At 42.0% G+C, this 27,487-nt stretch overlaps 2 protein-coding genes across 17 annotated transcripts in view; one reads left to right on the plus strand and one right to left on the minus strand.

Moving 5' to 3' along the window:
- Positions 1 to 22,897, minus strand: part of UTP18 (UTP18 small subunit processome component) — a 41,563-nt gene extending 18,666 nt beyond the window's left edge. For all 4 annotated transcript variants that reach the window (XR_007147067.1, XR_007147066.1, XM_047833980.1 and 1 more), the window contains exons 1-9: positions 22,559 to 22,897; positions 20,736 to 20,848; positions 19,293 to 19,391; positions 15,642 to 15,709; positions 11,441 to 11,529; positions 9,461 to 9,586; positions 9,187 to 9,361; positions 3,707 to 3,807; positions 3,384 to 3,474 (exon numbers count right to left, since the gene is read on the minus strand). Coding sequence is in view for 2 of the 4 variants with exons in the window: in XM_047833980.1 (XP_047689936.1) it covers positions 3,384 to 3,474; positions 3,707 to 3,807; positions 9,187 to 9,361; positions 9,461 to 9,586; positions 11,441 to 11,529; positions 15,642 to 15,709; positions 19,293 to 19,391; positions 20,736 to 20,848; positions 22,559 to 22,897 (1,201 nt within the window). In the remaining 2 variants the exon portion in view is untranslated. The remainder of the gene's footprint in view (positions 1 to 3,383; positions 3,475 to 3,706; positions 3,808 to 9,186; positions 9,362 to 9,460; positions 9,587 to 11,440; positions 11,530 to 15,641; positions 15,710 to 19,292; positions 19,392 to 20,735; positions 20,849 to 22,558) is intronic.
- A 117-nt stretch (positions 22,898 to 23,014) lies between these two features.
- Positions 23,015 to 27,487, plus strand: part of MBTD1 (mbt domain containing 1) — a 72,029-nt gene continuing 67,556 nt past the window's right edge. For 4 of the 13 annotated variants that reach the window (XR_007147065.1, XM_047833973.1, XM_047833965.1 and 1 more), the window contains exon 1: positions 23,409 to 23,654. Coding sequence is in view for 6 of the 13 variants with exons in the window: in XM_047833973.1 (XP_047689929.1) it covers positions 23,634 to 23,654 (21 nt within the window). In the remaining 7 variants the exon portion in view is untranslated. Of the gene's footprint in view, positions 23,370 to 23,407; positions 23,655 to 24,292; positions 24,357 to 27,487 lie in introns of those variants that run through there. The other 9 variants (XM_047833968.1, XM_047833967.1, XM_047833969.1 and 6 more) reach the window with 5 other exon arrangements.

A 27,487-nucleotide genomic window follows, 5' to 3' on the forward strand; every position in this document is an offset into this window, starting at 1 on the left:
ATTCTTTTTTCTCTCTCCTATAAGCACGATACTGATGATCACTGTCTTCTTCATACCCATTTACAGATTTCTTTTTTTTTTAATCTTTATTTATTTTTGAGAGAGAGGGGGAGGAGCATGGGGAGAGGGGGGCAGAGGATCCAAAGCGCACTCCGCACTGACAGCAGAGAGCCCAATGTGGGGCTTGAACCCACAAACCGCAAGATCATGACCCAAGTCGGAAGTCAGATGCTCAACTGACTAAGCCACCCAGGCTCCCCATTTACAGATTTGTATAATGATCCTACACTCATCTCAAAAGTGTCTCCTCACTCACCCATTTCATCTCTGTCTTTCCTGCGGATACTGTGCTAAAGTTCACTTTTCTATACTCTTCTCCTCCCAATGAGAATTCAATTAATCTCACTGTTTCAAATATTTCCTTGACAAAGATTTTCCAGGCTGGCATAAGGTTTAGCTTAAGCAGTAATAAAATATATTTGGAAAAACTGAACAAGGTCAAACATGAAATTCTTTGTGTTTGCCTGTACAGTAATGTTACGATAAAGGAAAGCATTTACAGATTAGCCCAGCTAGCAACACACTAAAATGGGAAGAGAAGGGATTGATGGCAGGAAGGTCATCTAGATGTTACCAAAGCTGGACTTTTGATTACTTGTCCCCCTGCTCTTACAGGACCTTTGTTATAGAAAATAAGACCTCCACAATCATGACCAATGTTGTAAATACTTCACATCTGCACCTAATTCACATACCAAATTTCAGTATCTCTGACCCTCCACCTCTTCTCCCCGACTCTGGCCCCCCAGGATCCAAGGGCCATTACATTAGGAACATCACTCTGAACCAGTATTTATTCCTTACCTCTCATGAAATCTATTACGACAATAGTTGATTAAAAAAATACAAACGTGACTAACTCAACTTTGTGAAAGTTTGATTCTAGGACAAAAACAGAATATGGCAGAAAACATGAATATACACCTTGCCAAAGAAGACATCCAGATGGCTAACAGACACATGAAAACATGCTCAACATCACTCATCATAATGGAAATACAAATGAAAACCACAAAATATCACCTCACGCCTGTCAGAATGGCTAAAATTAACAATGCAGGAAACAACAGATGTTGGCAAGGATGCAGAGAAAGGGGAACCCTCTTACACTGTTGGTGGGAATGCAAACTGCTGTGGCCACTCTGGAAAACAGTATGGAGGTTCCTCAAGAAACTAAAAATAGAATTACCCTACAATCCAGCAATTGTACTATTACGTATTTACCCAAAGGATACAAAAATACAGATTCGAAGGGGTGCATGCACCCCCTAATGTTTATAGGAGCATTATCAATAGCCAAACTATGGAGAGAGCCCAAATGTCCACTGACTGATGAATAAAGATGTGGGGTGTGTGTGTGTGTGTGTGTGTGTGTGTGTGTGTGTGCATATACATACATACACATACACACACATACTGGACTATCACTCAGCCATCAAAAAGAATGAAATCTTGCCATTTACAATGACGTGAATGGAGTTAGGGTATTATACTAAGTGAAATAAGTCAATAGGAGAAAAACAAATACCATCTGATTTCACTCATGTGGAATTTAAGAAACAAAACAGATAAACATATGGGAAGGGGGAGGAAGAAGAGAGGGAAACAAACCACAAGAGACTCTTAATGACAGAAAACTATGGGTTGATAGAGGGAGGTGGCTGGGGGATGGGCTAGATGGGTGCTGGGTACTAAGGAGAGCACTTGTTGTGATGAGCAGCAGGTGTTGTATGTAGGTGATGAATCACTCAATTCTACTCCTGAAACTAATACTGCACTGCATGTTATCAGACAATAAATTAAAAAAAAAAAAAGGAAAAAAGAAACACAACAAAAATTAAACAAAAGTTAATGCCAATGTTCATCCTTTTTTTAAAAAAAGCTTTTAAAACTTTTTAATCCAGTTGTAAGTCAAGTAGATGTACTTTACAGCATGGTGACTATAGTTAATAACACAGAACTACCTATTTGAAAGCTGCTGAGAGTAGATCTTAAAAGTTCTCATCACAAGAAAAAAATTAACTATGTGTGGTGACAGATAACCAGACAATGTGGTAATCATTTTGCAACATATACAAGTATCAAATCATTATGCTGCACACCTGACTAGTTTAATGTTATATGTCACATTACACCTCAAAAAAACAACAACAAAAAAACTAATGCTATATTATCAAGTGCTCTTAGCTGAGGTATAGCAAAAGTTCTGCAAAAAGGCCCCACAGAGATTGCAGAGTAAGTACTGACACAACCATCCTGATGCCTCCCCCTACCCAGCAGCACGAGCTACACTGAGATTAGTATGGCCCCAAGATCCTGTGGGAAAGGGAGCAAGAGTCCAAAAAGGCACAGGATGATCAGAAAGGCAGAAGAGCAGGAAAGTGCAAGATTAGAGTCTGTCAAGGATGACTGACAGCTGGCCAACTGCACCATAGAAATGTCAGAGGGTGAGCTCTGAATTGTTTTCAATCAATTATGAAGAACATTCAAGACATTATCCAAGTGAAAAGGTACTGTTAAAAGAAAAAGGGTAATGATTGTAAGTAACTTTCAAAAAGAAAGGAAGTCTGAGAATGAATCATTTTTTAAATAAGCGTTTTCTTCCCATCTTCTCCCCTAACATGTTAACATGGTTAAATATGGTTAGCCCCTCACTATTTTAAGTTTGTTTATTTATTTTGAGAGAGAGAGAGAGAGAGAGAGAGAGAGCGCGCGCAAGCGTGTGAGTGCAAGCGGGGAACAAGCAAAGAGGGGGAGAGACAGAACCCCAAGCAGGCTCTGCAGTGTCAGCATGAACCATGAAATCGTGACCTGAGCCGAAATCAAGAGTCGGATGCTTAACCTACTGAGCCACCCAGGAGTCCCGGCCCCTCACCGTTAACATGCTAGCATGTTAAATGTGTAGCCCTTCACTGTCACTAGTCAGTAAATAAGAAGGCAAATGGGGGGCGCCTGGGTGGTTCAGTCATTTAACCGGCCAACTTCAGCTCAGGTCATGATTTGTAAGTTGGAGCCCTGCATCAGGCTCTGTGCTGTGCTGACCGCTCAGAGCCTGGAGCCTGCTTCACATTCTGTGTCTCTCTCTCTCTCTGCTTCTCCCCTGTTCACACGCTGTCTCTCTCACTCTCAAAAATAAAAATAAACGTTAAAAAAAAAATTTTTTTTTTTAAAAAGGCAAATGGTAATGACAATCCTAAAAATAAAAAATTACTTTCTTACTAACAAAAAAATGTCTAAAATCAAGCACTGTTTTTGGTTAAATCTGAAATGAAACATATCCAAAGCTTCAAAAAAGCTTTAGATGATCATGTCAATTAACCCACCTGAAGAGGCATACATTCTCTTACTATCTGAAGAGAATGTGGATGCTGCAACCCTTCCATTAATTTTCATGCTGCCAATCAGTTCTTTAGTCTGAAAAAACAACAAACATTACTTATCAAATTGTTAGGTGGTACACAGAAGAATCACACTGGGAATAAAAACAATGTAGGTCTGTTTTGTTATACCTATTTGACTTTGTTTTTCCCTATAGTCAAAAGTTCTCCCCAAGTCCTATTGTTGCCCTCTGCTTGAGATGATTCAAGACCATCCCTCCACTAATGTCTTATCCTAAAAGAACAAGCAACCACCAATAAGCATTCACCTTCATTGACAGCAAATGAAGATATCCAGCAACACCATTTATCAGCAAGAAGGACCCATCTGGAGAGACTTCAAAGCTCCTCACTATCTTCTCTTTCAAGCCTAAGAGAGGAGATGAATCAATAAGGATTAATATGATTTTCAGTAACATTATCTTTCACTAGCAACTGAGAGTTCCTTACCTTCTAAAATAAAGAGTGCCTCAAACTAAAAAAAAAAAAAAAGCTAGGCTCAGACTCTGAAGAAGTCTGACCCCATGCATCACTGAGTATGACCCAAGTATAAGGTCATTACAAAATGCTCACTTTTCTTCTCTGTCTTGGTTAACATTCACCATTTGAATGACAGGCTAGAGATTCAGCTCTCCAAACAGTAAACATAACAACTAATTTTCCAAATGTACACAGTGACATCTGTAATTAACTAAAAGGATAAATTATACTTCTTTCTCACAAAGTTCATTACCAGAAGAGAAATACACAGACATCAGAGACTGCTAAAACATAGTAACATATAGAAACTAGTTGTTGGCCACCTACTAAACATCCCATGATGAATGAGTCCAGTCCTTAACTTTGTGATTCCAAAAAGGAAAAAAAGGAAAAGAGAAAACCACGAAGTGTCGTTGTATTCAAGGGTCGATCAGCTTCTCAAAATGTGACTCATGTAACCAAACCACATGAGCTAAGTATATAAACCAGAGAGTCAATTTACTTACTTACAAAGGGACATGTTCCTTTTCCATGCCTAAAAGATTCAGATTACCCATTCAAGAGACTCTTTCCGACAAGACTGCTTAGTGAACAAACTTAATAAAAAAGTGCCTAATAGAAAGGATACCTAAAGAATAGGTACAACTGGGGGAAGGGAAGCAAGTGGCCAGGGGGATAGAGCAGACTTTTCATGTCTGCTCTTTCCTATGTATTGGATTTTTGTACATTTGAATGTATCGTTTAGTCAAAAAAATATTATTTTTTAATCGTTTTAATATTTATTTATTTTTGAGAAAGAGAGGAGACACAGAATTGGAAGCAGGCTCCAGGCTCCAAGCTATCAGCACAGAGCCTGATGTGGGGTTTGAACTCACAAACTGTGAGATTATGACCTGAGCCATAGTCGGGTGCTTAACCAACTGAGCCACCCAAGCACCACCCCCCGCAAAAAAAAAATTATTTTAAAAAACGTTTGGGGCACCTAGGTGGCTCAGTCAGTTACGCATCCAACTCGATTTAGGCTCAGGTCATGACCCCATGGTTGTGGGATTGACCCTCACATCAGGCTCTACACTGAGCATGGAGCCTGCTTGAGATTCTCTCTCCTTCTCCCTCTGCCCCTCTCCCCGGCTCACGCTTTTTCTCTCTCTCTCTAAAATAAACAAAATGAGGGGCGCCTGGGTGGCTCTGTTGGTTGAGTGTCCGACTTCAGCTCAGGTCATGATCTCACGGTCCGTGAGTTCGAGCCCGGCATCAGAGCCTGGAGCCTGCTTCGGATTCTGTGTCTCCCTCTCTCTCTGTACCTCCCCAGCTCATACTTTGTCTCTCTCAAAAATAAATAAAATAAAATGAAAAACATGTTTTAAAGTTGCTAAATTAAAACATTAATCAAAATAAATAAATTTAGAAAAACCTAGTGAAGACCCTTGTTCCCCTACCAGAAAATGCTGGTTTAGCAAGCTCCCACAGACTACTTCTACCCTTTTAACAGTCTTTATCCAGATGGTTTACAATCCTACAAACTAGGCCTCCTACTCTAATCCTGCCTCCACAGACTATACCCTATATTCCTTGATGGAAATCAATCCAGATACATATTTCCAATTACTGGAGTTACTCCTGCTAGGGATGACCAGTCTTCTTAACTATGAACCTATTCCTACCTAGGGTCATTTCATCCCCAAATCTGGGCAAACTTTAGGTTCTGACTACCGTAGACAGAAAACAGCTCTAAACAGAAGGAAAATACCATTACATGATGAAACAGGGAGGGAGGCTGATTCTAGCACAGTGTGAGGCTGCAGGTGGAACCCTTTCCCCCCCAGACCCAATCCTACTGACACAAAACTGGGCGGAAGAAATGCAAGAGAAAACTAAAAAGCCTACAGCTGAGGGCCACCAGACCATGGAAGGATATGGACTGCACATGTATCATCAGAGCAACAGGGAACAAAGTTCCCTCATACTGTGCAGAGAAACCCAGGGTGGCAAAGTGCCAGCGGGCTCATTACATAGGTGGCTAGAAGATCTTATGCATTTAGCCTGAGTAAGCTTGCTGTTTTGAGGGAATTCAGGAGAGGGGAGTGTCTTCCAGAAGGAAATACTGGACTTAGAACAAATAAGGATAGGTAGCTGCTTTAGCAATTAATTGGAAAAATAAGAAACACAACTATATTTTCATCCAAAACTTGCAGTATACTAGCTATATGTATACAGTACTTTAATTTTAACCTCAAAAAAAGTGATAATAAATGCTAATATCAATACTGCAATTGCTTCTTACAAACGGTGAACCTTCCAAAACAGAAACCAGATAAAATTTATAACATGGCCTTAAGAAAGAAGATACGCTTTAAAGGTGTCAGATATAAATCTTTTTATAGATCTGTGAATGAGATTTTTAGGTCAACTAATAAGCAACTGATAAGAAAAGGAAAGGCCAATTTAATTATAATAGTGCCAAATTCCATAGGATGGAAAGTGGACTTCGCTGTGATCTGTCATCAGATAAATGATATGCTGCTCCAAACAATGGCGGCAGTTACCACTGAGCATTTACCATGTGGCAGGTGCTAATTTAGGAGCTTATAAAAAATTATCTCTTTTGAACAAACTGAAGGATACCAGAGGGGAGGGGAGGGTGTGATATAGGTGATGGGGATTAAGACGTGCACCTGTGATGAGGACAGGGTGATGTATCAAACTGCTGAATCACTGTATTGTACACCTGAAACTAATATAACACAGTATGTTAACTGGAATTAAAATAAGAACAAAACACGGGGCGCCTGGGTGGCGCAGTCGGTTAAGCGTCCGACTTCAGCCAGGTCACGATCTTGCAGTCCGTGAGTTCGAGCCCCGCGTCAGGCTCTGGGCTGATGGCTCGGAGCCTGGAGCCCGTTTCCGATTCTGTGTCTCCCTCTCTCTCTGCCCCTCCCCCGTTCATGCTCTGTCTCTCTCTGTCCCAAAAATAAATAAACGTTGAAAAAAATAAATAAAGTTCTTTAAAATAAATAAAATAAGAACAAAAAATAAAATAAAAAATTTTTTAAAAAGTATCTTTCAATATTTAGGACCCTCTGTTTCAAAGAAAGAATCAAAATGGCTGCCTGACCAACTAATTTAATTCCCAAATCGTCAAATTCCTTATGCGTTTACCTGGAACAAGATATCTCTCGTAAGAATTACCCTTATAAATGACTCAACAGAAACGGTTTCTGGAATCTGAACTAGTAATCTGGGGTTCTCAAAATTTTTGTGTGTCAGTCTCGTGAAGCGTATGATTCCCCCTCTCAAAATAACAGTTGTTCAAAACTTTCATAACCGAAGGAAATGCTAAACTTCAGTTATAGGTTAGTGAAAATAAAGACGTAATGTTTTTCCCATCTGATTTTACATACCCCTGAATTCTATCAGAATTTTGAGAGTCCGTGGACCCGACATTATGAACCCCATCAGTTAATGGAACTATCAATTCAAAATTCTTCAGAATGCACCAATTCTGCATTCTTCATTTTTCAAGCTTGCATTTAAGACAGTGAATGAGTTTGGTGTGCCTGGGTGGCTCAGTCGGTTAAGCGACCAACTTTGGCTCAGGGCATGATTCACAGCTTGTGAGTCTAAGCCCCACGTTGGGCTCTGTGCTGATGGCTCGGAGCCTGGAGCCTGCTTCGGATTCTGTGTCTCCCTCCCTCTCTGCCCCTCCCCTGCTCACGCTCTGTCTCTCTCTCTCAAAAATAAACATTAAAAAGATAATAAAAAAAAAGACAATGAAAGAGTTCTGAGGTGCATAAGTTTGCACATTCTAACCAGTCAGCAATTTTTCTAATTCTAGTGTCCTTAGTTTCTTGAGTTATTTACAGTTTTATAGTAATAGACTGAAAACAGTGTTCAACAACCAACCCCACCAAAAAAAAAAAAAAAAAAAAAGTTTAATTTATCATTATCACCATTAATGCGCCAAGTTACGCTTACTGAGGAAAGAGGAGGGGAAATATTGAGAGCAAAAGATAAATGCCACGTCTTAGAAGAAAGTTAGTGGTCAGATCCACACTCCTGTGCACCAACAGATCCACAGTAACCATCACTAACTGCATGTGGGCCAACCCTGGGCTTGCTTTTCCCAAGAAGATGCAAGGCAAGGATGGACAAAAGCCCATTCCTTTTCATAAGTGGAATAATAAGTAAAAACACTAACACTACGTGTTGTTTTCTGCTACAACATGGGGGGACTATTTAAGGCTTTTCAACTCAAAGTGAGGTCCATGGACCAGCACCAGCACCATCAACTAAGAGCTTGTGAGTGATGCAGAATCAGGCCCACCTCAGACCCACAGAACCACAATCTGCACTTTAACCAGATCCCCAGGTAATTCATATGCACATTAATGTCTGAGAACCACTGGTTTAAAGCATTCTTAAACTAAGAATCCACTGAAGGTGTCTGGAAACTTAGGAAACAGAAGACTGGGAACACTGAACACAAACACCATAAATGTTTCTAAAGCTGGCCTTGTTCACTTGGAACCATTAGTAGAAAAAAGACTACACAGAGTCACCCCGGTCCTTTCCAGCCCCAAACATACACGCAGTCTAACAAGGAGATGGTCATGGGGCCACAGCGCTGTTCACACCACCTCTCAAGACTTAAAATGCTAACGCAGCCAACCTCACTACGAGGGAAACCAAAGTTCACAGAGGGTTCATGACTGCGTCACTGCATTTTGTGGTGATGTGGGTCGGGGCATGCAGGGGAAGAATGGGTAAGGCAGAGGAAGATAAATTTTCACCTACAAGATTTTTTAAATAGTCTTTAAAATATATCACAACCTCCAAAAATAGTGCTTTCTTTTAAACGTAAACCAAAAATCTATTACAGACACTGGAAGAACAAGAAGAGTATCCAAATTTCCTGACTACCAGAGAGGAGAAAGTTTATCTGAGGACGTGGAACTCAGGTTTTCTAGCTCCCAGGCTTTTTCAGCTGCATAAATTGCTAATTTTAGAGCCAAGTATTTGCAACTGCTTTTCTAGTCTGGGGGACATATGTTTCCAAATTATGATTTTCCTGTGAGTGCTCAATAAAAAGTTCCCTATTTTCATTCAAATGTATCATCTCAACACAATAACATTTCCCAAATACCAAACTAATGGCACTCTTTTTAAGAATCCTATGGGAAAGAAGTGGTTGTAAATTCTGTTAAGTGAACTCAGTCGTGGGCTGGCAGGGAAGGTGTGTGACCGGCTGCCTGTTCAATAGAAACCTTACCTCTCACTTGATGCACAGGAATTAACTTTCCAGCCAGCATATCATAAACATAAAGAACCTTGCTGTGGATACTCGTGGCTAAAACCTCTTCTCCATTAGCACTAAAACAAGCCTTATAGATTGGAAACTTTTCCAAATAGATGCTCTGGATTTTAGGATTTGTTTTTCCATCAACCTACAAGGAAATGCAAAACATTCCTTTTGGTTATTTCCACAGACTGTATCCTGGGAGTCAATACGTCTCACTACAAGTTTTTCACGTAAAAACGCATACCTGAAACAGCGATATGGCATTATCTAGAGCAGCAACCATCACAACCTGCGCACGAGGATGGAATTGCACAGACGAAATCCTGGCTGTAGTAGGACGTTCTGCGTTAGCATGTTGACAATTCTTAATCTGGGGAAAAATAAAGCTGGAATTTTATCAGTTCAAATAGGGTGACATTACCTTCTTCAAAGCATGGAGGAAAAACACAGTAACATAGCTTATAACATAGAACAAAGTGCACTGGAACGGTAACCAGAAGACCCCAGCCCTACCAACTAGCAAGTCATTCTACTATGCAATGATCCATTTTTACCATCTTTCAAGTGAGGGGATAAAATCGTTATGGTCTTAGAGCACCAGGATACAGTCATTTCCTCATGATATACCCATAAAGGTTAGGAGACTTTGACTTCCAGGGGTATTTTACTTAAAACTCTAGCGTCTACTAGAGTAACGTCTAACGTTACTCTAGCGTCTTTGCCATCATGGCACAAAATAAGAGGCACTATGTAATCATCCCCATGGTTCTATAGTTGGCATGGACAGCTTATGTTCTCCTCTCAGCATACATGGTTGCTAGTTTAAACTATTTTTTTTTTTTTTTTTAACATTTATCCACTTTTTGAGAGACACAGCGTGAGCAGGACAGGAGCAGAGAGGGAGACACAGAATCCGAAGCAGGCTCCAGGCTCTGAGCTGTCAGCACAGAGCCCGATGCGGGGCTTGAACTCATGAACTGTGAGATCATGACCTGAGCTGAAGTCGGACGCTTAACCGACTGAGCCACCCAGGCACCCCAACAGGGTTACTAGTTTAAAGCAGTGATGATCCTGGGGCACCTGAGTGACTCAGTTGGTTAAGCGTCTGACTCTTGAATTCATCTCAGGTCATGATCTCATGATTCCTAAGTTCAAGCCCCACATCAATCTCTGTGCTGTCAGCTTGGGATTCTCTCCCTCCCTCTCTCTGCCCCTCCCCTGCTCGCTCGCTCTCAAAATAATTAAACATTTTTTTAAAAACTCAATTATACAAAAAAATAAAGCGATTACTATATGGATGTTTTGTTTGTAACAAATGAAGTTAGATTTTTGTGTAACTGCATTTTCAGTGGAGGTAAATTTACCATATGAAGAGCTGAATGAATTGTCTTCACAAGGTGGGGGGAAACACAATCTCTGTCTCCTAGTGATTTGCCATAATAGGGTTCCCTCCCCCAACTAAAGCATGCCACCATTTTATAATGGGGAAAAATACCTATGGCAGAGACGGATCTGGTCATTTAACAGACACTTAACTTAAGCACTGTGTTGGGTAGGCATGTCGTTACTGCAATGAACAAGTTAGATACAGTGATGAGTTGGAAAGTAATTAACATAGACCACTTCAGACAAGCTAGCCAGGAAGGATGTGTCATCTAACGAGGAAGGTACAAATCGATTGGCCACCAGCAGTATTTAAAGAACAGACACTCAGGAGGAAGAGTGAAGGTGTGAGGCAAGAAAGCATTTGGTATGTTCAAGAAACAGAAAGAAGGCCTAGGGAACTCGGGTAGGAAATAAGGGGAAAACTTCTAACATGACGTTTCAGACGTAGGCAGATGCGAGATTATGAAGGGCAGTGTAGACTGTGACAAAGAACTCAGAAGTTTTCAAAAAGCAAGGAAAAGTGACAAGACTGAGGTTTCATTTTTTGAAGACCCCCCTGGCTCCTACTAAAGGGAGAATAAAGTGAAGTGGGAAACCAGTCACGAAGCAAGAGAGGACAGGGCAGGAACCAAGCTAGTGCCCGTGGAAATGAAGAGAAACCCAAAAGGAGAAATCAAACACAACTTTCAAAAGATCCCTGGGGATATAATTTGATCTTCTTGACCATTTCTGCAAAATAAATAACAGCAACACATTTAATCCCACAGATAACACAAATCCATACATTTGTAACAGGAAGCACACTGGGCGGGAGAGACCCAACTTCACCAACTCTCACCTTTAAGATTCCTTTAGGAAGAGAGGTTGATGTGGATATGAAATTCCCAGTCCTTTGCAACAAATCATCTTCATCCTCTTCACTTTCATCTAAGTCAAACAAACCCACAAGGCTGATCTTTAAAATCAATGAGATGGCCAGTACCTTCCACAAACATCTGCATTCCAAACTTCAATTCCCCCCCACTCCAGCCTCCAATCTCAATCCCTTTATTTAAGCTGCAATTAGTAAAACAGCAAAATAAATTTGAGGGTGGGGGGATAACAGAGAATTCAATTATATGGTTAAAATAAAAGCCTGACTCTGGAATGAAAGGTACACATTCACAGACAGTGACTAAAACAGGATGGGAAAAAAATAAAAGTCAGTATTCAATTTAAAAAGGACAATTCACAATTACAGCCAAATTGGCAATAAGGTAGACAGCAGATGTAGCTTAATTCACATGAAAAAAGATTAACACTTTTAGTTGTAGGAGAGATCAAGGTCAGCAAATTGTGTATCAGAACTTCAAAGAGACCTAACAGGGCTGATTTTTTCCTGATGATTCTAGCAAAGAGAGCCAAGAAGCTGGGCAATAGTTCCAAAACACTCATGGGGATGAGGGCAAAAACCAGCACTAAAAGCCCTCTGAGGTTCTGAAGGGAGTCTAATAAACCACCAGGCTTCAGCACGGGGCCATAAAAGGCTACATACACCGAGGATCAAGGGTGAAATGAAAGAATCATAATAAAATCCTCCATAAACTGAAACACAGCTTTGAATCCTTACAATCTCTCACTGGAGATGCTTGGGACTGCTAGTGCCCCTTACCCAGCCTCTACCCAGAAACAAACATACGAATTCTCTGGAGAAAGATATCTTCGTCCTCTTATTAAACAACAGTATTCTTTCACACACAGTGTCAACACTCAATGAGATACAACTAGGTCAATAATGACAACATAAACTAACTTGAATGAAAACCTAAGGAATAACAGATAGTCTCCATAGGAGAGCTAGATAACAGATTTTCAGACACAAACTTCTAAAGGAATATGTTTAGTATGTTCAAAAACAATGAAAGACAATATTCAGACTTGAACCAGAGAAATGGACTATTAAAAAAAGAACCAAATGCAAACTCTAGAACTAAAATATACAGTAGTTAAAATTAAGATCCCAGTGGTCGTTTTTAACAATATATAAAAATTAGATGGAGGGACAATCAGTGGTCTAGAAAACGGATCAGAAAAAAATATCCAGACTAAGGTACAGAAAGCAAAAAGGACAGAAAATGCAGGGGGGGAAAAATGACACATGTTTAAAAAAATAAAAACATTTAATATACATGTAATTGGTATCCTAGAAGAAAAGGAAGACTGGAACAGAAACAATGTTTGAAAAGGCAGTCGAGAAGAATTTCCAAAACTTAACAAAAAACGACATCAGGCCAGATTCAAAAGCATGGTGAAGACCAAGCAGGATACAAAGCAAGCTACAATGATCTGGGGGGTGGGGGGAGGAAATAAACAAACAAAACAGCAACAATAAAACAATCCATAGTATCAAGGAATTACTGTTGCTAAATTTTGAAAGTCTATGACAATAACATTGTAATTATGTTTAAAGAGAAGGGTACTACTCTTTTAAAGACAACCAATGTAGTATTTAGCAATAAAAATAACGTGTTGGGACAACCATGATGATGGGGTCTAGTCATCACGGTGCCAGTAAGAAGTATACCTTGGACAAGTCACTGTTACCTCTTTGAACCTCACTCCCCTCATCTATAAAGGAAAGGTATAAGGCTGGGATATCTCAGATGGTAGCAGACTGGCTAATTGCTGACCTAACCCATTTCTTTTTTTTTTTTTTTTTTTTTTTTTAATGGGCACAAAGACAAATTACATTTCCACTTAGTATGGCAATATGACTGAGCTCTGGCCAATTAAATCTAATTCAAGGTATCATGTACCTCTTCCAAAACAGGCCAATAAAAATCTCTTTGGGATGAGCTGCTCACTCTTCCCCTGTAAGATGCCTGGATGTCAACCTCTTGGGCAACTTTGAAAAACCCAGCGTGTAGTTGACAGAACCTCTTGGGTCCCTCCCTAAAGGACACTATCCCCTTCTCACCTCTGCATTTTACATGCATGAGAAAAAAATTTCCAGTGGATTAATCTCCTGAGATCTGGGAGGTTTTCTGTTTCAACAGCTAGCATAACCTTATCTAAAATATTCTATGAATGCAGCATTCTAAAATGGATAATAAAATTACATTTCATCTAGAAGGGCAAACTGGTGACCAAGGGTGTAGAAATCATTCAATGCAAAAAAAGGTTAAAAGATAAGAGATGTGAAACTTGTTAAAAAGCAAACTTGAAAATACATTTCTCCAATAACAACAGTTTTACATTAAGTAGAGATAAGAAACACTGCATACTTTTATTTCTAAGTTTTTTAAACTGTACACTTTTAAAGAGTAGAACTACAGAGTATAAGGAGGTAAATTTCAAAATTGGGGCAAAAATTTTATTATTTAAAAAAAAATTTTTTTTACTGTTCTAGTTTTGAGAGAAAGAGAGAGAGGGAGAGTGAGAGCGAGCATGAATGGGGGAGGGGCAGACAGAGAGGGAGACACAGAATCTGAAGCAGGCTCCATGCTCTGAGCTGTTCACACAGAGCCCAATGGGGGGCTCGAACCTATGAACTGTGAGATCATGACCTGAGCCAAAGTTGGATGCTTAACTGACTGAGCAACCCAGGCACCAAGGAAAAAAAAATTTAAGTATTTATCTTGAGAGAGAGCATGTTCCCGGGGGGGGGGGGGGGGGATGCAGAGAGAGGAAGAGAGAGAATCTCATGCAGGCTCTGTGGTGTCAGCACAGACCCCAACTCAGGGCTTGAAATGACAAACCATGAGATCATGACCTGAGCTGAAATCAAGAGTCAGACACTCCACCAAATGAGCCACCCAGGTCCCCCAAAACTGGAAAAAATTCTAACAGTTAGTTCTTAAAGAGGAAAAAACAGTCCAATAAAGAGTACATTATCTGACATGTTTAACCAGAGACTAAATTACCATCTAACAGATGCCGTAGAGAAGATTCTCATTGTGGATAAAATCAGGCTGTATCACTAAGATTCCTTCAACCTCTAAAAGTATCTGGCTGGAAATCAGAAGGTAAATTCTGACTTAATAACAGATTGAGTTTTCTTTTTTTTTTTTTTTAATTTTTTTTTCAACGTTTATTTATTTTTGGGACAGAGAGAGACAGAGCATGAACAGAGGAGGGGCAGAGAGAGAGGGAGACACAGAATCGGAAACAGGCTCCAGGCTCCGAGCCATCCGCCCAGAGCCTGACGCGGGGCTCGAACTCACGGACCGCGAGATCGTGACCTGGCTGAAGTCGGACGCTCAACCGACTGCGCCACCCAGGCGCCCCGATTGAGTTTTCTAACAGAATTACAGAAAGCTGGCTCTTTATATGGGCTCCCTGTACTGGAGTATCATTAGGACTGGATGCAGGGGGTGGGGAGGATGTGGGGGGGGGAGGTGATGGCAATCGAACAAAAGCTCATCAGAAATCAAGGATGCTAAGGAAAGAGCTCCTACGTTATGAGGGAGAATATACTCTGGACTCCCTAAAGGATTTCCAAAGTCAATTCCAAGACTAAAATGTGTAACTCCAAGCACACAAATCAAATCTTGGTAAACCATCCATATTTATAATCTCTAAACTCAAGGATCTAAAAAGGAGAGAGCAATTACGGTTCAAACCAAACTTAAAACCTGGAGTTGAAAAATAGGTTTTTACAAAGTGACTAATCATCTGGGCCTGACCTGACATGTGCTCCCTAGATATCCCATTTCCTAGTAGAAAGCTAGATTAGCTGCCAATGTCTTCAGAAGGGGCTCTGAATGAAGAATAACAGTCATCTTTCCTTAATCCCATAATGCAATACAGTTCTGTTGAAAATGAAACATAAAATTCATCAGTTACTGCCCATACTATAGAGAACACATGATAAAATGAGTCTTACGCTATTGTGAAAAGGCTTCCCTCAGAGAAATGGCAGACTTCGAAACCAGACATTTCAGGGAAAAAAATATATATATTTGAAACACCAGGTTTTAACGAGCCTCATGAGAAAGCTCAAATAACAAAACAGGAACAGAGACTTATTTACTAACTTAAACAGAAATATCAATACTCACCATCTGAAGATGTTTTCCGCTTCTTAGTCTCTGCCCAGGCAGGTACTCCTCCCATGGCATGCTGGAATCTAAGCAAAAACACAAAAATGAAATTCTGTGGCAACTAATAAATGTTCACAGAGCTTGAGACATTTAAATGGTATACATTAGCTCACCCGTTAGAGCATGTATAGAATCTCTGCCAAGGAAATTATCTTTAAGAACAAAAGGGCAACTCACACAGAGTAGTCCCAACTTACTTATTCAGGAAACTTTCATAAACCTCCCTAACCATATAAACTACTCTCAGATATAGGACACCTAGATAAATATTTATTAGTTACTTTCATCTGGTTACATGGTTGCTCACTTGCTCATATCAATGCATCTCAGATCTTGGGACAAAGTAAAAGCTCTTTGTGATTACAAACCAATGCTACAGTAATAGAGTACTTGATAAAACACATCTGAAAGAAAATGACCAGGTTGGTAAGAACATACAAAACACAATCAACATATCCTTTGAATAAAACTGGAGCATTTCACTCTGGAAAAAGTAAGTTTAAAGAGAAGCATGAGAAGCATATTCTAAAGGGCTGGTTTTGGGAAGAGTGCAGAGAATCATTCTAATTGTTTAATGCAGAAATATAGACAAGGCCACCAAACTCAGCCTACTGGCCATAAACTAAAAAACTAGACAAAATATATGAAACTGTTTTCCGATTGGACAACAGGCAACAAAGGATTGTGATCCCTGGGAGGAAGGAAATAACAAGGTGAGCACTTCTATCCCAGGAATTTTACCCTGAAGACAATTTTGTGAGACCCTGGCACAGAACCAATGACAAAAAGTCAGACTTAAGAGGAGCTAAGAAAATTGGAATTTGAGGGGCAGTGGACAGAAGAAAAAAAAGAGCTCCAAAAATCTGCACAGGGGTCCACAGATATTTTTGCTGAATAATAAGCTGCACATTCACAGGATGAAACTCCATGAGGTCAGGCAAAGAACTACCACGGAGCTGTAAGTTGCACAACACCAGAGATGAGACACTTGAGTTCCAACCCATCAAGGGAAGGTCCTTATTGAAAATTCAGGGCATTCAGTAGAGATGGCAGAGAGGTCATACCTTAAAAATGGAGCTAAACCAGCCTAGAATAAATGCTACTCTACAAGCAAGCTAAAAAAAAACCTTGAAAGGATCAAACTGATCTCCAAGCCAATTAATTGTCCACCAAGACAAACCCATTAAAAGCACTCACTCAGGGCGCCTGGCTCACTAAGTCAGTAGAGCATGCAACTGTGAACGTGGGGTGGTGAGTTTGAGTCCCCCATTAGGTGTAGAGATTACTTAAATAAATACTTTAAAAACATAAAAAAATATGGGGGTGCCTGGGTGGCTCAGTTGGTTAAGTGACCAACTTCGGCTCAGGTCAGGATCTTGCAGTTTGTGACTTCGAGCCCTGCGTCGGGTTCTGTGCTGACAGCTCAGAGCCTGGAGCCTACCTCATGTTCTGTCTCCCCCTCTCTCTACCCCTCCCCTGCTCACACTCTGCATCTGTCTCTCAATAATAAATACACATTAAAAAAAATTTTAAGTAAAAATAAAAAAATGAAAATAAAAACATAAAAAAATATGGGGCGCTGGGTGGCTTAGTTGGTTAAGCGTCTGACTCTTGATTTCAGCTCAGCTCATGATCTTAACAGTTCATTGGGTTCTGTGCTGATTGCATGGAGCCTATTTAAGATTCTCTCTCTCCCTCTCTCTCTGCCCCTCTCCTGCTCACTCACTCTCTTTCTCTCCCTCTCTCTCCTCAAAATAAATACTCATTCAATAATCATTAAAAGTAAAATCCAAAACCCAGACACTGACCAACATTCACACTGCCAAAAATCCAATCAAAATTTCTAAACACGCAGAGAAGCAGAAAAGCATGAACCATGACCAGAAAAAAAATCAGTCAATAGGAAGACACAGAAATGACAGCGGTGACAGAATTAGCATACAAGACTTTGAAATAGCCAATACAAATATATTTAAGTATTTAAAGGAATTACAAACATAACAAAAGGGAAAGTAGGAACAAACCAGAACAAAAGGTCTCAAGCTGAAAAGACCTTCTCCAAAGCTGAAAAATGTAATATTTAAAACAGAGTTACTAAATAAATTTAACAGACTCAAAAGACGATCTACTGTATGATTTCACTTATGTGACATTTTGGAAAAGGCAAATCTGTAAGAACAGAAAACAGATCAGTGATTGTCAGGGGCTAGAGAATTAAAAGTTGAGGAGAGGGGTGTCTGGGTGGCTCAGTCAGATGAGCAACTGACTCAATTTCAGCGCAGGTCATGATACCAGGATCGTGGGATCTAGCTCTCCTTCAGGCTCCACCCTCAGTGTGGAGCGTTCCTACAATGCTCTCTTTCCGTCCTCCTTAAGGTTCTCTCTCTCTCTCTCTCTGTCCCTCTCCCTTGTTTACTCTCTCCCTCTAAAAAAAAAAAAAGTTGAGAGAGGATTGACTACAAAGAGATATAAGATAACTTTCTGGGGTGATGGCCATATTCTGTATCTTGATTCCCTATCTTAGTTGTTGTGGTATTTACATTACCATATGTGTTTAACAAAATTCATAAAAAGATACTTTAAAACGATGAATTTCGCTTTATGTAAATTATACAACAAACCTACTTTAAAAAAACGAGTAATACAATGAACCTATATGAATATATAAAAAAAAGTCATCAATACAAATAAAAATTTTCATTTTAATTTATTTATTTGTTTAAAAGTAGGTTCTACACCCAAAGTGGGGCTTGAAGTCATGACCCTGAGATCAAAAGTCACATGCTCTACCGACTGACCCAGCCAGGTACCCCTAAAAATTTTTCATTTTTCAAATATTTTTGAAGATCTGTAAGTTGGAATTGGAAGAATCAAGATGAAATCATTATTTTAAAATATATGTATATTTGGGGCACCTGGGTGGGTGGCTCAGTCGGTTAAGCGTCCAACTTCAGCTCAGGTTATGATCTCAGTTTGTGAGTTTGAGCCCCCATCAGGCTCTGCACTGACAGCTCAGAGCCTAGAGCCTGCTTCGGCTTCTGTGTCTCCCTCTCTCTGCCCCTCCCCCACTGTGCTCTGTCTCTCTCTCTCTCTCTCAAAAATAAATAAAATGTAAAATATATGTATATTTCCCAGCTGTGATCAACTAAAAGCCTAGAAGTTTAGTTTACCATATAGAAATGAACAAGCAAGTAAGCAATATTATCACTGCTTATAAGTGGGTAGTGGGATTACAAAATTTTTCCAAAATTTTTTTGTACTTGTAATCCCTCTCCCTCCAAAAAACTAACACTTGGAGCACCTGGGTGGCTTAGTCGGTTAAGTGTCCGACTCCTGATCTTAGCTCAGGTCTTGATCTAAGGGTCATTAGTTCAAGCCCTGTGTTGGGTTCCACGCTGGGTGGAGCCTACCTAAAAAAATAAAAATACTAAAACTTAATCATTTCCTCCAACAGCAGTGCTCTTACTATCTTCAAAATGGAAATCTAACCAAAAATAAAAAAGGAAATCTCACTACCCAAGAAGCTGTGAGAGCCAAAGACTCAGGGAATCCAAATAAACCACTGATTATAAACACAGCTTGGTAAATCAAGTGGAAAAGGACACTTACTCTTCCTTAAGTCTCTTTTGAAGTTTGTCTTTTGAAAGTTTACTTTCACTGGCATTTTTCATCATATCTTTCCGAAACCGATTGTTCTTCATGTCAACCCTATAAAAAACAAAATAGTATACTTTAAATGATGTTTAAGGATTTGTCCTAACTAGTTGTTGCCTTTAATAATTTGAAAACACATTTAACCAAATACAAACATTTGTAAGGTGTGGAACATCACATACACGTTTATTTTTTAAAAAAATAAATACACGTAATAGAAAACGCTCTGAAAAAATACCAATGATTAATGACAAAAATGTTTTCTCAACACAGATTAAGTAGATATTTCCCACCCAATTAAACTGACAAAGTCTGAAAAAAAGATAAGCATTGGTTATAAGAATGGAGTGCAATGGACACCTTTCAATGGGAAGGTATGTTGGTAGAACCTCACAGTCAATCTGGCAGTATTTATCAAGACCCATACTCGTGCCTAGGCTCTTTAAGTAATCCTACCTCAAAAAAATCTTTCTTCAATAATTAGAAACTGGAAAAAGATTTATACAGAAAAATATCTGTCTCACTATGAATTTAAGGAAAAAATAAGAAAACCTATCTGTCCAACAATACTTTGATAAATTACAATTAGTTCACAAAATGGACTGTATTTTATCCATTTTAAAATGTTTACAAAGCTTTTACTCCTAAGTGGGGAGAAATGCTCGCAAGACAAGACATTCTCACTTATTAAAGTAGATATTTTGTGTGCTTTGTCCCTAGCCTTTCGTTTCAGGCATTGCGCTAAGAGCTTCACATATACCGTTTCATTTATTCTCAACAGCCTTCTGATATTGTTACTATTGTTACCTCCATTCAAAAGAGAAAAGGCAGTTCCAAACTTGCCCTTGGTCAGTTAGGAAGTGGCCAAATAAAAAGGCAAACTCAAACATGACACCGAACACCGTGCTTTCTTTGCTATTCCATATGGCACACAGGAGAAGAGAGCAGGAAAGAATGCCAGTGTGTTAACTGGTTCTCCCTTGCTTGTGGGATCATGAATGACCTTTTTCTTTTCTCTGCTTTACAGTATTTTTCAAATCTTCACATAATCACCAACTTGTAAAGAAAACTTTAAGGGGCGCCTGGGTGGCTCAGTCAGTTAAGCATCCGACTTCGGCTCAGGCCATGATCTCACGGTTTGTGAGTTCGAGCCCCTCGTCGGGCTCTGTGCTGACAGCTTGGAGCCTGGAGCCTGCTTCAGATTCTGTGTCTCCCTCTCTCTCTGACCCCCCCACCCCCATTCATGCTCTGTCTCTCTCTGTCTCAAAAATAAATAAATGGTAAAAAAAAAAAAAAAAAAAAAAAAAAAAATTAAAAAAAAAAAAGAAAACTTTAAAACTTGCAAAATAATTTTTAAAGTACACAGAGGAATTCTGGAAGAAAAACTCAGCAACCTACATTTCATCATCTTCATCCTCTTCATCCACCCAAACTGGCTTCTTTTGAAATAGAAAATTATCTTTTGCTTCATTCTCCACTTCCGAGTCACAGGAGTCTTCCTGTACTTGAACCTAGAGATGACAAAATTGCCTTCAAACACGAGTTTTTCAGCAGACTAGTTAGATGTCTTGTAAGCATGCTTCGTAGGCCCTCTGATGAAATAATGGGACAATGCTACCAAAGCAAATGCTAGAGACAGAACATAAAAGCAGAGATTAGAGAACGGCACCATAAGATGGACGGGCAGGTAGGATGAGAGCACTCGGACATGCTGAAAGGAAAGATCAAGTAAGACAAGAACAACAAAAGGTAAGTTGACAGGTGAGGAAAGGAGCAGGAAAAATCCGGGAACTACAGAAATCACGGGATGAGAGACAGACTAGCATCAAAAACAACGTGATTGAGGGGTGCCTGGGTGGCTCCGTTGGGTAAGTGTCCAACTCTTGATATCAGTTCAGGTCATGAGCTCAGCGTTTGTGGGATGGAGCCCAATGTCCAGCTCCATGCTGACCGCACTGAGCCTGTTTGGGATTCTCTCTCTCCCTCTCTGCCTCTCCCCTGCTCATGCTAGCTTATTTTAAAAAAAAGAAAACTTACACTCAACTATCAAATCTAAATCTAGACCACAGAACGCTCCCAGAAATGAGCTTGAGCTTTTCCAAAGACCATATTAGACATGTCCACTTGATTTCTCCCTGGTCTATTACCAGCCTATGATCCTTCAAAGCTCAACAAATCCCACCGCGCACATAATGTCCCTTTTCTGGACTATAAAACTGTCCCACCCGCCAGCATTTGTCCAGTAGCAGTTCTCTACTTCCCAACTAGTTTTCTGCAGCTTCTCTCATAAGCACCCAAAGGAGATTCTGGCAATCAATTGACACTGGCCACTTAGTAGGTCTGCATTCATTTCCCAAACTGAGTATTCTGTGAGGCTTTGCTGGGCCATCCTACGTAAAATTTCACAGCTCTCCACACACACTCATCTTCCTTTCCCTAATACTTTCATTTTTTTTCTCTTCAACACATGTCCCTAACATGTTTGCATTTTATCTTCTTCTAGTACAGATGCTCCAAGACAGCAGGGATTTTTGTCAGGTTTTGTCCGTTGCTGTGTCTCCTCCACTGACTAGAACAATTTCTGGAACTCTCCTTGTCTCAAAAAAAAAAAAGTTATAGCATAAAAGGGATGATTACAAGTGTGCAAAAAAAAAAAAAACTAATAAAAAAGTGTGCAAAAGGAAAAGGGATGATGAAAAGAATGCAAGATTTTCACTGCCAGGAAAAGTACGTGGTCCCCAAAGGGCTAACAACGACCTAACAGGCAAATACACGATCATTCTCAAAACTTGGCTAATCACTTGGGAAGCTGTTAAAACGCACATTCCCAGGCCCGGGCCCACGAATTCTGATTCCACAACTCCCAAATCACTGCAAGGTACTGAGGCAGGGGATCGAACGACGAGTAAAGAAACAATGATTTGGGGGAGAGGAGGTGGGGCTGAGCCGCGAAAAAAGCTCGCGCCTGCAGTTCGCTCAGCGTACGTGTAGAGCGCCTGCTGGATACTAGGCGCAAGGGCTGCCCCGGGGGCGGAGAAAGGCGATGTCCCCGCCCAGCTGAGACTTCCAGTCTGGCACCCGTCGGCGCCCGCCTTCTCGGGCGCCCGCAGACCTGAGCGCTCCCGGCGCCGCAGGTCGCCCAGGCTCCGCCCCCGGAGGCTCGCCGCCCACCGCGCGCCCCGCCCGAGCGCGCCCAGTCCGCGCGCCGCGGCCTCCCTCACCCGCGGGCCCTGCAGACGCCGTAGCAGCGCGTCCTCGTCGTCCTCGACGTCGCCGAACACCAGCTCCTCCAGGCACCGCTCCACGGCCGGCTTGTCCTCCTCCAGCGTCAGGCGGTTCTGCTGCCGGAGCCGTCTCTCTTCCTCCGCCGCGACTGCGATCGCAGCGGCCGCTGTGCTCGGCCGGGCCGGCGGTTTCCGCTGGGATGAAGGAGCAGCCTTTCGGGGCGGCCCGCCCGGCCCTGCTCCGGCTCTCCGGTCCGGCTTCATTCGGCTCTTCCGGCCCAGCCTCACTCCGGTTCTCCGGTCCGGTCTCGTTCGGCTTCTACGTTCCGGCGGCATCGTTGGGTTTGAGAAGAAACGCAGGCGCTCACGTGGAACCTCGCTGCGCGTGCGCCGAGACGGTTCGGTTTCCGCGGCCGCTGAGGCCCCGCGGGGTCCGAAGGAGCCTGCGCGGCCTGCTAGCACGTGACCGACACTCTCTCCCTACGTAACGCCCACTCCCCTCACCAACCCCTCCCCGTAGGGGAGTTCCTCCGGGAGGACCAATCTTCCGGGTGGAGGGGGAAGCGGCGTGACTGGAGTGGAAAATTTTTTCCAACACAACTTCGCGGCTGCAACTGATTGAAAGGAGCACAAGAAAGCCAGAGTATAGAGTGGGGATGACTGAATCAAACTTCTACTTTTCTTCCTGACTCTGTAACCACTCGACTTCACACGAGCCGCGGTTGCCTTTCCCACCCCTTCGTCTTGGTACAGCCCTTGGAGTACGGAGCCTGCAGAGGGTCCCACGCTGGAGGAGAGAGAGAGGAGGGTATGTAGGGAAGTGGGCCAATCGGGGCGCGGGTCACGGCGCAGGCGCGCTGGGGAGGGAGGGCTATGCTAATGTTGTTGATATCCTGGGGCCACCCGAGTTAAAGGGGGGAAATCCGGGGGCTGCCGCAGCCGCCACCGGTCTGGGCCCAGCGGGGGCTCCCCTGTAGTCGCCGTAGTCCTGGGGAGAGGCGCCTGCCCCCAGCTCGGGGAGGGGGCGCCGCGGGCCCGGGGAGCACGGACAACCCCTACCCATGAGGCCCTGATGGAAAACACAAAGGATCTGGTGAGAGCCGAGCGCGGCAGCCGCTTTGTGTGCCAGGTGGGGGGGACGCCTGCAGCTCCCCGACCCCAGGAACCCCTGCAGCTCCCTGACCCCGCTCCCAGGCCTGCTTCTCCATCCCACGCCCCCTCAACCTCCAGAGTCCCCCTCCCCCTACCGGCCGTTAAACGATTCGGGGGGTTCCCCTCCCCCCACCTCTCAGCCCCGGACTCGGCGGGGTTCTCTCTGCTCCCTTCGCTCTTTGGAGGAAAAATTTTAGAAGAAAGTTTTTCTCTGCGTCCCGCCCCCCCTCCCCCTTCAGCCCTGGCTGGTGGGGGGAGGGAGACTGGGTTTGAGACTTTTCCTTTTTTAGCCGTCCAGGGTGGGAGAGTGGAGTCCTCACTTGCCCCGGGGGCGGGGGCTAGATTCGGGTGCTTTGCGGGGGAAGGTGCCTGTCCCCTCCGGGGCGAGTGCCGCGAGGCATTTCGCACGTGGAGGTGAAAATAGCGAAAGGGGGCGGGGTGGGCACGTGTGGGAGGGAGAGGTGGGAGTGGTGTTTTGGGCAGCAGCCGCCTGGGCCGCTTGTTTAAAAGGGTTCTAGGTCGATGGGCTTCTGGGACCGTTGCGTTCTCTTTTGTGAAATAAGAATCCTAACATTTCAGAGTCGGAAGAGACATTAGAGGTCACCCAAAGCAGCCGTCCCCTCCGCAGCCTCTCTGACAAGTGGTAGGTAGTCTGGCCTGTGCCTAAACCCTTCCCAAACCTGACCGCTCTCTGCCGCCCGGGAAAGCCCTTCCGCTTTTCCAGCCGTTCGTATCGTTGTTCGCCTGCCCCTGTTAGACCTTCCAGTCTCATTCATGCCCTTGTTCAGATGCTCCCTTTTTTACTTCTCAAATTTTCTCTCACATCCTCCTCACCCACCCACCGCTCATTGGCCTATATTTTGTGTGCCAGGAAAGAACAGCAGGGAAGTGGAGGAAGGAGGGTTTGGGAGATAGTGAGGGCCAGCTGAAAACTTTGCTGGGTCATTTTTCAGATGCACTGGCTTGCATGTCTGAGGACGGTTGATACTTTTCTACAGGAAGCTTGGGAATTACAGTCTGGGATTTCATGGCTGTTCTCTGTCACTAGAGTGCATCTTTTTTGTACTTGGAAAACTCAGCTTCATTCTCTATGTCTCCTCTCTCAAAGCACATTAGCTTGTTGCCTAAATCACTCTCCCTAAGGATTCCTCAGATTGCCTTTGGGGATAGTACTGAAGCTGTTAGAAGCATCTCCTGGTGCAGACGTGGTCAGAGCCACTCCCCCTCCCCCCAACTTTGACCTGTGTCTTCCTTTCCAGCCCGGCTTCCTTTCAAGGCCCCTCCCTCGCAATGCTCTCGTTTCTTTCTTTGTTATTTTCTTGTGCAGTTCTTATAGGAGATTTGAAGTTTTTGGAGCACTTTCGTATTTGTTTACAGTTTGCATTAGTTTTTATGTTCTTCATTTTCGTGTATGCTGTTTATCACTCAGGAGCTGAGATAGTTCAGTTTCTGCTGTTGTCAGTTAACGTTTTCCTAATGTTGTCCTTCAATTGGTGAGCTGTGCTGCCCCCGAAAGTAGTTTTGTTGGCATTAGAATCTGCAGGGCGCTTGTCATTCCTCTTCCTTGAAATGGAGTCAAGACTATATAAGATGTAGAAGTAATGAATCTGGTGTAAAAACCAAAGAATAAATTTCCTTTTAAACTCCCAGTGCCCTGTTTAAAATATTGAAACATTTTTCTCTCTCCCCCTCTTCTGACTTAGAGACTCTTGCTGTGCTCTGCCATGCTTACTTAGACTGTTTGTTGTTGTTGTTGTTTTTTTTTTCATTTGTTTACCTCAACACCAATGAGTGTTTAGAAAGAAAATAGCTGTCTTTTTTTGCACTCTTTCTCTGAATAACAAGTAGCTTCTATTTATATAGAACCCATCTCAGGGCTTCTGGGTGCCTTGTAAATTACGTAAAACTGGCTTGAATAAGTATTTGTTCATAAGTATTTTCTATTGGGCCATGTTTTTTAGCTTTCAAATTTTTAATTTTAATTTTTAGTTTAATCCAAATAGAGTTTGACATCTATTTCATCCACATGTAGTCACTAGAATTTAACATGGAAATGAATACTAGGTGCTGAAAAAAGCTGACAGAGCTGTGTGATTCTGTCTTTAAAGTTTTAATTACTATGGAGTCCCAAGTTATTTTCCTGCTTGCTTTAAACATGAACTGTCATGACTTAAATTGACTTAGGAGACATTTGCGTTCTGAACATACTAGACAGGAACAACTGGTTTTATTTTTAAAGAAGACACTGTTGTATTTTTTTTTTTTTTTTTTTTTTTTTTTTTTTTTTTAATGGGTGGTTACATGTTGGTGTCTAAACCTTCCTGCTGTTCAGTTGCTTCTAGTCCCTGGAGTTGTTTGAAAATATAACATAGTAGTCAAAAGAAGGTAGAGCTGTAAGTTGCAAGTGAAAACAACATATTAATGTCATAAATACGAAGCCACTAGATTACTGAAAGCCAAGAGTACTCAGTGGTTTGAGTGACCACATTCTAAAATTAGACAAGTACTATTTTTTGGTTGCTCCTTATTTCTCAGTTTTCATCTTTAAAACATTTGCTGAATAAGATGTAACCTATTCACGTTTATAATTTTAAGGTAAGCCAGTTAAAATGTAACATTAGTTTCAGGATTTCAAGTCCAAGAGAAAGATAAAAACAACGGGTCAGTAGACGAGGAAGGAGTTAAAATGGTTAAAGCAAGCTAAGAAATGCCTCCGAACACCAGAGTATTCTTAACTGTCAGACACTACTCTTAGTTTTATACAAATTTGCAGATTGGTTTAGATTTAATCATGATTTTTTCATGACCTTCCCCCCTGACATGCACACACACAAATGTAGACTTTTTTGGGGTGCCTGGGTGGCGCAGTCGGTTAAGCGTCCGACTTCAGCCAGGTCATGATCTCGAGGTCCGTGAGTTCGAGCCCCACGTCAGGTTCTGGGCTGACGGCTCGGAGCCTGGAGCCTGTTTCCGACTCTGTGCCTCCCTCTCTCTCTGCCCCTCCCCCATTCATGCTCTGTCTCTCTCTGTCCCAAAAATAAATAAAAAACGTTGAAAAAAAAATTTTATAAAAAAAAAATGTAGACTTTTTTTCTTTCTTTGCTGGAACCGAGAAGAAAGGGTGGAAAGAAAGTAATTCCCATTTGAATAAAGCATGGTTTGAGGTGGGATGAAGTGACACAGTAAGAGAGGCACTAGCAGACTAGGTTAGCGTTTCAGTTCTGCCACTGACTAGCTTCATAGCACTTGTCAGACGAGATCCTGTGCCTCTGTTTGCTCATCCTCTTCCCGTTGAAGGGCTGGTCTAGAATCAGCACTGTCCTACAGAACTTTGTGCAGTGATTGGAATGTTTTATACATGTGCTGTGCAGTATGGCAGCCGCTAGCCACATGTGGCTATTGAGCACCTAAATGGTAGCTAGTACAACAGAAGGACCCGGTTTTTTATTTTGATTTATTTTGATTTTTGGACACGCATGTATAAAAGAGTGTTGTCCAGGCTTAACTAATCATTAAAACCACCTCTTGTGGCCATTGCAGCAATACAAAACCTCTCTCCTGATGGTTAGCATTCAGTAGGTGTGCAGTGAGGCCTCTGTTTTTAACGCATGCCCCAGAAACTTTTTCAGATTGATTAGGGAAACGCTGCATTTGAATATTTCTGAGCTCCCTCCTAGTTCTCACTTCAGTGTTGGTAACTTAGAGTGTAGTTAGAAATGAGCTTCTGGGAAAAGTTGGCAAACTGGCCAGGCTCTCACTCTGCTGCTTCTGACC

The sequence above is a fragment of the Prionailurus viverrinus genome, chromosome E1, assembly GCF_022837055.1.
Source record: "Prionailurus viverrinus isolate Anna chromosome E1, UM_Priviv_1.0, whole genome shotgun sequence".
NCBI classification, from domain to species: domain Eukaryota; kingdom Metazoa; phylum Chordata; class Mammalia; order Carnivora; family Felidae; genus Prionailurus; species Prionailurus viverrinus.